Genomic DNA, 11,476 nt, shown 5'->3' on the forward strand with positions numbered 1-11,476 from the left:
AATAAGATAACCTCAGTTTGTTAAAAATGCTATAAGGGAAATAAAAAGAATAATTAGATGTAGTGATGCTATTAGGTAAGGCAGTTAGTGGGGACCTGTGGTTGTACAGTTACCAAATTCTACTGAAAAAAGAGGTGACTTAATTAATGCTTGACCTGTGCTATCTTTATTTCTAAAGGTGAAGCCCCACCTGCCATCCAGCTGCCCACATCTGCAGTCCAGTGCCCAAGCCCCATCACACTTTTCCAGCCCAGTGTTTCCAGTTCTGCCCAGGTGGCTGTCCAGAATCAAAGTCTACCCCTTGGTCCAGCGCTCCCACCCCAGCACTTTGCTGGGCCCTCCCAAACGGACACTCATCGGCTACATTCTGGAGCCAATCGTTCTGTGAAGAGACCCACTCCTGTCTCTCTGGAGAGTACCAACAGGATTCCAACTAGTGCAAGTACTGCCCATGCTAGATTTGCAACTTCAACCATCCAGGCTCCCAAGGAGTATCCCAGTGTTTCCACTTGCCCCAGAAGTGCTGCAATCCCCCAGGCTCCTCCCATTCCACACTCACATGTCTACCAACCCCCTCCCCTGGGCCATCCAGCCACACTGTTTGGGACACCACCAAGATTCTCTTTTCATCACCCTTACTTCTTACCTGGACCTCACTACTTTCCATCAAGGTAAATGAACAATTTTTTTTTTCTTTCACCTAGAAAAACAAGTATGATTTATCTCTGAAGTTCTCCCCTTACTGTATTGAGCTGTGCTTCTCAAGCTTTAATGTGTATATGAATCACCTAGGATCTTGTTAAAATGTAGGTTCTGATTCAGTAGGTCTATTCTGGAGTAGGTTGTTGTTGTTAGGTAACATTGAGTCACCTCTGATCATAGTGACCCTATGTACAACAGAACAAAACACTGAGTATAGGACACCTGATATTCTGCATTTGTAACAAGTTCCCAAGGGATGCCAATTCTGCTAGTTTATGGACCACATTTTGCTATTGCAAGGATATGAAGGAGGGCACTTTGTTTAAGAGGTCAAACAACTTGTCCAAAGTCATAGTCACCCACACTTAATACCCTTTTTACCAGATCAGAGATTTTCTGAAATAAATATCAACAAAGGAATTGATTTTCATAGGAAAGTATCTAGGAAAACAAATTTGTCACTTTTCATTTTGGAAGGATAGTATTTAACTTTCACGTATTCTAATACCCACTGCCATTGAGTTGATTCCGACACAGCGACCCTGTGGGATGGAATAAAACCCCCATAGGGTTTCCATGGATTACGTCTCAATATAAAGAAAACAAAAATCCTCACAACTGAACCAGTGAGCTGCATCACAATAAATAGAGAGAAGATTGAGGTTGTCAAAGAATTCACATTGCTTGGTCCTACAATTGATGCCAATGGAAGCAGCAGTCAGGACATTAGAAGACGTGTAGCATTGGGAAAGTCAACCATGAAGGAACTGTATCAAGTGCTGAGGAGCAAGGATGTCTCCTTGAGGACTAAGGTGGGCCTGACACAAGCCATGATATTTCCAATCGCCTTGTATGCATGTGAGAGCTGGACAATGAATACGGAAGACCAAAGAAGAGTTGATGCTTTTGAGTTGTGGTGCTGGCAACGAATGCTGAAAGTACCATGGACTGCTAAAAGAACTAACATATCTGTCCTGGAGGAAGTCCATCCGAAATGCTCCTTGGAAGTGAGAATGGCCAGACTTCATCTCACCTATTTTGGTCATGTTGTCAGAAGGGAACATTCATACTTGGTAGAGTGGAGGGTCGACGAAAGAGGGGGAGGCCTTCAACGAGATGGATTGACACAGTGGCTGCGATGATGGGCTCAAGTATAGCAGGGATCGTGGAGCTGGCATGGGATCAGGCAGTGTTTTGTTCTGCTGTGCATGGGGTCGCTATGAGTCCGAAACAACTTGACAGCACCTAACAACAACAGCAACAACATAGGGTTTCCAAGACTGTAAATCTTTATAGAACCAGACTGCCTCATCATCTCCTGTGGACAGGTGGTGGGTTCTAACTGCCAACATTTTGGTTAGCAGCCAGCTGAATGCTTCAACCACTGCCCCACCAGAACTTCTTAAATGTTCTAATACAGAAGCATTTATCTCAGTTTTTCAATTCCTGTTAAATATGTGGACAGAGATGATCTCTGTGGAGATTGAAGTGTTAAGTATATGACACCAATATTCTATTTTTACTTGTTTGAAAAATGAAACTACTCCCCACTTGGGTATACCCCCCTCCTCAAAAGAAAGAACTTTTGAGGTACAAATTATATTGCTTCAATGCATAATGGGGTTTCAGGTCCTTAGTTCAGAGTTGGAAGAAAGTGGAACTCAGGAATCAGGCCAAGATAAAAAGAAATTCTGCTGTCCAATGTAGTTTTCTTTCTTTCTTTCTTTTTTTCCCTGTTGGCTCTGTCAGTGGCATCACTAGAGCAGTGCAGGGGGTATGGACCACATAGGATGACATTGTCAGAGAAGGTGACACCAAAATGACTATCTGAAATTTTTATGCAGTGTTTCAGCAGGAATTTATTATTTTTAATAGAAATATCTCAGTAGTTTGTTATAACACCAAAATCATTTTTTTGTAAGCCCAGCTTATACTTATCAATACTCCTACAAGGCTAAAAAAAGAGCCCCAGTGGTGCAGTGGCTAAAACACTTGGCTGCTAACCAAAAGGTTGACAATTTGAACCCACCAGCCACTCCACAGGAGAAAGATATGAAAGTCTGCTTTCATAAAAATTTACATCTTGGAAACTCTATGGGGCAGTTCTACTTTGTCCTATAGGGTTGCTACGAGTCCGAATTGACTACATGGCGGTAAGTGGTACAAAGCTAAAACTCTTATGCTAATTTACTTTTTGAATGTTGTAATGTGGTACAGTCAGAGCTGTCATTGTTACCAACTACAGTGATGCTTTGCATTACATTATTTCATCTGCATGCGCTACAAGCCCATGCTGTTGTTTTTCTTGCTGCTGGTGTTTTCGTAGTCCCCTTTTTTTCTCAAATTTTCTGGTGTTTTAACTTTAAGACTGTGGTAATTAGTATTTGTGAACCTGGCTCAATAAATTTTTTTGAGAATGAAGTAATAATTAAAAAAAAAGGAGAAAAATAAAAAAAAAGGCTTCTGCTCAGTTACTAATAATATTATACTAATAATGTTGCATTTCAGTGTAGAAAGATTTTACAAGACAATTTTGTTATCAGTATTCATATAATCTAAGAAATATTACATTTAAACCATTTATAACTATATTTATCACATAACATTTTATAATTAAAATTGGTAATAAATATTACTAAGGGTTCTGTATTATGTGGTAAAAGAGGAAGTCGGTGGGTGGGAGGGGTGACATCACTGGGTCACACCAAACCTAGTTACACCACTGGGCTCTATTTATCTTTAGTAGCTTTCAGAAGTCTTTTGGTTCAAGGAATCAAGCTTTAAAAGACTACTGAAGGCAACTATTGATAATCTATCCTCACTAATATCTGCTGTTGCTGTTAGGTGACATCAAATCAGTTTTGATTTATAGCAACCACAGAGTGAAACATTGCCTGTCCTATGCCATTCTCACAATCATTGTCATGCTTGAGCCCATTGTCACAGCCTCTACATCAAATCCATCTCATTGAAGGTCTTCCCCTTTTTCGCTGACCCTCTGCTTTACCTGTCATGATATCCTTCTCCAGGGACTGGTCCCTTCTAACAACAGAACTGAAACATGAGAGACAAATCTGATTATACATGCTTCTAAGGAACATTCCAGATATACTTCCTCCAAGACAGATTTGTTCGTTCTTCTAGTAGTCCATGGTATATTCAATATTCTTTGCAAGCACCACAATTCAAATGCATCAATTCTGTGGTCTTCATTATTCATGGTTCAGCTATCACATACATATGAGACTACTGAAAATACCATGGATGGGTCAGGCACACCTTAGTCTTCAAAGTGATGTCTTTGCTGTTAAACACTTCCAGGACTTCACTAATTGCTTACTGATTGCTCTATTGTTTTCATCAATGTCTGGGCCATAATTTGCTCCACAATATTATCCAATTAAATTAAATTTGTTTTTAGACTGGCTCTTTTTAGCTATTTGTTTCCGTAGCTCTCTCAGATGACTAGTTTGCTGGTAGTTATCTTGTTGTTATTAATTATGAAGAGCTACTCTTCCCCATATTTGCTTAACACCAAAATCTTCATTGTTTTTTGAGCAGGTCCTTATGTTTTGCTACCCTATACTTTTTCAAATAAGGCCAGTCCCTTTGGGGAGTACTTTGATCTTCTCTTGTTTAAGGGACTGACTCTTCCCCCTGTGCAAAATCTCTGACTCACTGCTCTGGGCACTGAGCAGGGTGGTAGACTCTGATCTTCTTGTCTTGCCTGTCCTGTTACGGAAATTCAAGCAAGCTGGGTTGAGGGTGATTAAGGTTGCAGTATTATCTGCCTGCTGTGCTTGAGCATAGGCTGCTATCTTATGAATGGGGGCTGAGTGAAAGAGAGAGCCCCTCTTGACTGAGTGTACTTATCATGAAATTAGCCTCTTAAACTTGGAGTTGAGGTGATGAGAAATGCTGCTCCTCCCTGTGAAATTCTGGATCTCTTGATTAAAACTGAGGGGATAGGGACTCCCATTTTCTTGGCTACATCAATCCAGTGTGGAACTTTTGTCAAGCTTAGCTGATTGAGGGTGCGGAGAGGGAGGAAGTAGATCATGGTTCAAGTGCCCCAGAGTCTTGCTAATCTTAACAAGTTTTAGTAGATGTTCTGAAATAAATGTTTCATTAGTTGTATGCTGTTAGGACAACTTCCACAGACTTTTCATGGTTAATTTATTTAAGTAGTTTTTACCAGTTTTGATTATTTTGCTGAGGAGCAGGTCCATGGAGTTCCTTTGGTCACTATCCTGGAATGGAATTCCTTCTCATTTATCTTCTTCATCATTTAATTCCTATTAATATTCTTAATTTTTTTCCCCCTGGAATGTGGTTATGTGATTCTTTCAGGTCTTCTTTTAAGATTTTTTTAGGTGGAACCATACCATGTAGTTTAGGGCTATCTGAGGCATGATGTTTTTGAGTACTCTACTCAATACTTCATGGTTTTTCAGTTTGGTTTATGGAAGGGGGAAGTGTTGTGTAAGTGCTGGACACTGTGACCTCAAATCCTTTCAAGCAGTTCTTTCACCAGCTTTCGGTAATTTCCTTATAATCATGAACTGCTTAATACCCAGCTGAGTAGTCAAGGGGGACCCTATGCAGATCTCTAGAGTTCTCTCTGTATGTAGCTTTATTCTCTTTGGTGCCCTATCCTGCAGACTCCAGCTGCTCAAGACCATAATCTCGGGGACACCAAGGTCAATTGGCTTAATGTAGTCTGCAAGGACAATGTTCAACATAGTACTTTGGTGAGTAGCAACTGGGATCTTAAAAGTTTGTAAGCAGTCATTTAATGTGTAATTAATTATTGGTCTCTCCCTATCTGGAGCAAAGACAAGTGAAGAAAATCAAAGACGCAAGGAAACAATCAGTCCAAAGGACTAAAGGACTTATGAACCCCACCCTCCATGACCTTGAGACCAGAACTAGATGGTGCCCAGCTACCACTGCTGACCACTCTAAAAAGGATCACAATAGGAAGTCTTGGATAATGTGGAAGAAAAATGTGGAACAAAATGCAAAGTCATAAAAAAAAAAAAAAACCTCCAGGTTTACTGGTATAATAGAGACTGGTGAAACCCCTGTGACTATGGTCTTTAGAGACCCTTCAAGCCTGGAAATAATTGTACTCCTTAGGAAAAAAAAAAATACTAAAAGAGATCAAATGGGTAGCATTTTCCCAGGGGTAAAGCTGAGAAGGCAGAAAAGAATAAGAAGGACAAGTAGAAACAGTAAACAGGAAGTAAATGGGAAGAAGGCTGTCACATTGTGGGGACTGCAATGAATGTCAGAAAACAAAATGTGTATGGATTGTTGAGAAGAAAACCAATGTGTTCTGTAAACTTTCACACAAATCACAATAAAAAGTTAAAAGTAATAAGAAGAGAGATCTCAAATCAACAACCTGACTTTACACCTTAGCAACTTGTGGTACAGTGAATTACTTAGTATGGCTCTTCTAGTCATGTCTTCTAGCCCATAACTAGATGGGACTATGCAAATGTGAGGTACTTTTGGCTCACCAAGGGGACTGGATAACTTGTTAATTAAGTCAATAAGATAGAAGACACCCCAGTGTGGGTTGTTGTTGTTGTTATGTGCCATTGAGTCGGACCCGACTCATAGCAACCCCTCCTTGGGTTTCCGAGGAAGTATCACTATGGAAGTAGATTGTCCCATCTTCCTTCCGAGGAGTGGCTGGTGGGTTTGAACCACCAGCCTTCTGGTTAGCAATCAAGTGCCTTAGGCACTATGCTACCAGAGCTCCCCCCTGTGTGGGTATAACCATGCAAATAACCCTAATGTGGGGATTGGTTAGTTTTAGCCTCTTGCTGGTCTTAAAATGAGCCACAACAGAGGCAGAAAGGGTGGATCTACAACTATCAAGAGAGAAGAACCAGGAGTGGAGTGCATCCTTAGACTTGAGATCCCACTGCTGAGACAGCAGAGAGATGACAGGTGGCTTGCTGGTGGAGTAGGGTGCTTTGTTGGGCATCTATCGGCAGAGCTAAGAGAGTTTTGTAATACTTGCCTGAGCAGGGCAGAGGCTGAGGCCAGAGAGGAGCATGCCTGTGGCATAGCTGCAAAGAAGCTGTCCTGATTGAAGAGTTGTATCCTGAGTCATTTCTGATCCTGCATTGTAACCTGTTACTTCCTTAATAAGCCCTAAAATTGTGAATGTTGTCTATGAGTTCTGTGTGGCCATTGCAATGAATTATTGAACCCAGCAGAGAAGTAGGGTGTGCAATGGTATGGATAGTTGTTTTCAGAATTGGTAAAGAGGTTGAAGGGTGGTGGCATATCTGTCCTCTGCCTCATAGGAATCAGCATCCTCATTCCTCCTAGTGAAGTTTGAGAAGGTCAGAGAAAGCCACCCCCATGTAGTTTTTGTAGAATTAGAAAAAGAAGAGCACAAAAAAAACCTCCAAGGTAGCTGAAGCAAGGAAATAAAGATTAGAGCAGAGAGAAATTAAGTAGAGAATAGAAAAATAAACTAAAATTAAAAAAAAAAACTAGAAATTGGTTCCTTGAAAAAGATAAACAAAATTCACAAACCTTTAGCTAGACTGACAAAAAAAAAAAAAAAAAAGATACAAATTGCTATAATCAGTAGTAAAAATGGGGACATTATTACCAATCTTACAGAAATAATTTTTTGAAAGGATTATAAGGGAATACGATGCACAATTGTACACCAACAAGCTAATAACCTAGATGAAATGGACAAATTCCTAAAAACACACAAATTACCAAAACTGACCCTAGAACAAATAGCAGGTCTCAACAGACCTTTTAATAAGTGAAGCTAGTACTGCACTACTACTCACTGCCATGAGTAAATTCTGACTCATGGTGACCCACATTAGGTTTTCAAGATTGTAAATCTTTTTTGGAAGCAGACTGCCTCATCTTTCTTTCGTGGAGTATCTAGTGGGTTCAAATCACCAACCTTTTGGTGAGCAGCCAAATGCCTTAACCAATACACTACCAGGGCTCCATAAGTGAAGATATTGAATCAAAAATAGAAAACCTCCCAACAAAGAGAAACTCAGGACCAGATGGTTTTACCAGAGTTCTTCCAAATATTTAAAGAAGAATAAAGACCAATTCTTTTTGAACTCTTGAAAAACAGAAATGGAATAATTAGTCTAAGGGACTAGTGGACCATGTGAACCTCAGCCTACATGTCCCTGAGACCAGAAGAACTAGATGGTGCCTGGCTACCAAGCCACTCAGAAAGGGATCAGTGTAGGAGGACCCTGGACAGAGTGGGAGAAAAATATGGAACAAAACTCAAGATTATAAAAAGACCAGGCTAACTGGTCTGATAGAGACTAGTGACGCCCCCGAGACCATGACCCCTAGTCACCTTTAGGGCTTGGAATTGAACTCACTCTTGTGGCTTACATTCACACAGTGGGCATATAAGGTGAACATTTACACCAAGTAGGTACACTCCTTGGAACAATCAACCATGGGATCAGAAGAGCAGTATTTTCACAGAGAGAGATCTCAGAGGACAAGAATGCGTGGGAAAGAAGGACATGGGAAAAAGTCACAGGGAGGAAGTGGGAAGAGAGGTGTTACAGGGAATGCAATCACTGTCGTGAAATAAAATGTGTATAAACTGTTGTATGAAAAATGAATTTGCTCTGTAAACTTTCACCCAAATCATATGAAGAAGAAGGAGGAGAAGTAGTGGAGGGAACACTTACTTCTACATTCTTTGAGTTTAGCTTTACCTTGATACCAATGCCAGCCAAAGACACCAAGGGAAAAGAAAAGATTAAACCAGTATAACTCTTTTGGTTCTCTAGTGCTGCTACAACACAAATACCACAAGTGGATAGCTTTAACAAATAGGTATTTATTCTCTTACAGTTTAGGAGATTAGAAGTCCCAGTTCAAAGTGCCAGATCAAGGAGCTGGATAAAGACCCCTAACCTTGGGCTTCAGCTCTGCCTCTTGCTACGGGCCCACTGAAGCTGGAGGCTTCTCTTAACTCAGACAGCTGCTGGCTGCTGAGGCTGACAAACTCAAGGATGACAAGTGAAATGGCACAGTCCCCAAATTGTCAACCAACACAGCAGACCACTAGTTCAAGTCCAGAAACAAACTCAAATCAGCAGACAATATGTCAGGCCACTGAGATGAAGAGTCAGCCATTGCAGGATCCAGATGTGCCAAAAGCTCAGAGACCTTTCTCAAAGCTTCTTCTTATATAATGGAAGCAGGGCACATCCCCAAGGCAGCTACTCAGCTGCTCACAGTAGATTCCATCATGGAGTTGGTTACCAGTCTCATCGTGGGGAATAATTACCTCCAGCTGCCCAGCCACTCAAAACCAGGCCCATCCAAGTTGACATATAACCTTAACTACCACAATAACTTATGACTATAGATACAAAAATACTAGCAAACCAAATTCAGCAGCATGTTAAAAGGATTATATACAATGACCAAGTGGGATTTATCCTTGGACAGAAAGAGTGGTTTAACACTTGAAAATTAACCAGTATAGTATATCACATTAATAGAATGAAGGAGGGAAAACGAACATGATCATCTCAATTTATGCAGAAAAAAGCATTTGACAATATCCAACACTCAAATTAGAAATAGAAGGAAACTTCCTCAACATGGTAAAGGTCATTTAGGAAAAAGAAAAAACAGAGTTATCATGATACTTAGTAGTGAAAGATTGAAAGCCTTCCTTCAAAGATCAGGAAAAAGACAAGAATTCCTGCTTTTATCACTTCTATTCAACATGTACTATAAGTGCTAGCTGGAGCAATTAGTCAAGGAAATAAATAAAATATCCAAATTTGAAAGAAAGAGGTAAAACTTCTTCCTTCCTTTTTCTACATAGGGTTGCTATGACTCAGAGCCAACTCGACAGCACCTAAGAACAACAACAGTGGATGTGGAATAATATCTCATTGTGGTTTTGATTTACATTTTCCTAATGACTAATGATGCCTAAGGCACTTGACTGCTAACCAGAAGGCTGGCGGTTCAAACTCACCAGCCACTCCTCGGAAGGAAGGTTAGGGAATCTACTTCTGTAGTGATACTGCCTTGGAAACCCAAGGAGGGATCACTATGAGTCAGGTCCAACTCGATGGCACATAACAACAACAACAAATGACTAATGAGGAGCCCCTATGTGCTACAAACAGTTAACTTAAAGGTTGCTAACTGAAAAGTTAGTAGTTCAAATCCATATGGAGGCACTTTTGAAGACATGTCTTGTGCTTTTCTAAAAAAAAATCAGTTATTGAAAACTCTATGGAACACAGTTCTAATTTGACACATATGTAGTCACCACGTTGGAATCAACTTGACAGCATCTTTTGAAATAACTAACAGTGTTGAACATCTTTCCATGTGCTTGTAGGACATAAGAATATCTTTTTTGGAAAATTGTTCAGACTCTCTGAACATTTTCAAATTGGGTTGTGTGTTTTTATTACTGAGTTGTAAGAGTTCTTCATATGTTCTGGATACAAGTTGCTTATCAGATATATCATCTGGAAATATTATCTCCTATTCTGCAAGCTATCTTTTCACTTTAATTTTGATGAAGGCCTATCACCTTCCTTTTTCTTTTATTACTTGTGCTTTTCATGTTATATCTAAGAAATTACTGACAAATTGAAAGTCCTAAAGATTTACCCTTGTATTTTTCTTTATGATTTTTATGATTTTAGCTCTTATATTTAGGTCTTTGATCCATTTTGAGTTAATGTTTGTATATGGTGTGAGGTAATGGTTCAATTTATTTTAAAGGTTGATTTCCAGTTGTTTTGGCATCAGTGGTTGAAAGACTGTTCTTTCCCGAGTGAATGGTCTTGGTACATCTTTAAAAATCAATTGACCATAGATGTATGGATTTATTTCTGGGCACTCAATTCTATTCCATTGATCAACATATCTATCCTTATGCCCATACCACACTGTTTTTGATATTATATCTTTGTAGTAAGTATTGACATCAGAAAGTCTGAGTCCTTAAACTTTGTTCTTTTTCCAGATGGTTTGGCTATTTAAGGTCCCCTGCAATTCCATATGAATTTTAGGAACATATTTTCCACTTTTAGGGGGATAAAAGACACTTTCAAAAGAAATTGTATTGAATCTGTTGATATCTTAACAATATTAAATCTCCCAATCCATAAACATAATTGTTTTTCCCCTTATTTAGGTCTTCTTTAATTTCTCTCAGGAATTTTTTGTAGTTTTCAACGTACATGTTTTTTCTCACCCTGGTTAAATTTATTTCTAAGTATTCAATTCTTTTTGACTGATTTTTAAAAGGAATTGTTTTCTTAATTTCATTTTTGGGTTTTCCATTGCTAGTATGTAGAAATACAACTGATTTTTGTGTGTTAATCTCAAATCTTCAAATTTGCTGAGTTCAATTATTATTCTACTAATATTTTTGTGGATTCTTTAGGAGTTGCTCTATATGGGATTGTGTCATCTGTGAGTAGGCTGCAAATCTTTATGGAAAGGGATTGGCACATCTTCCTTCCTCAGAGGGGCTGGTGTGTTTGAACTGCTGACCTTCTGGTTCGCAGACAAATTCCTTATCCACTACACACCAGAGTTCCTTATTCTTTTGGCAGTCCATGGTATTTTCAGTATTCTTAGCCAACACTACAATTCAAAGTCATCAACTCTACTTCAGTCTTCCTTATTCATTGTCCAGCTTTCACATGCATATGTTGTTGTTGTTGTTAGGTGCCATTGAATTGTCTCTGACTCATAA

General features: G+C 39.4%; 1 protein-coding gene across 1 annotated transcript in view; it reads left to right on the forward strand.

Moving 5' to 3' along the window:
• The window catches only part of SOX30 (SRY-box transcription factor 30), a 78,245-nt gene that overhangs the window by 35,411 nt on the left and 31,358 nt on the right, over positions 1 to 11,476 (forward strand). Inside the window, exon 4 of the mRNA XM_007949930.2 lies at positions 179 to 671. Within this exon, the coding sequence (XP_007948121.1) occupies positions 179 to 671 (493 nt within the window). The remainder of the gene's footprint in view (positions 1 to 178; positions 672 to 11,476) is intronic.

Source organism: Orycteropus afer, unplaced genomic scaffold (genome assembly GCF_000298275.1).
Source record: "Orycteropus afer afer isolate SDZICR_OR568_19922 unplaced genomic scaffold, OryAfe1.0 scaffold00257, whole genome shotgun sequence".
In the NCBI taxonomy this organism is placed as follows: domain Eukaryota; kingdom Metazoa; phylum Chordata; class Mammalia; order Tubulidentata; family Orycteropodidae; genus Orycteropus; species Orycteropus afer.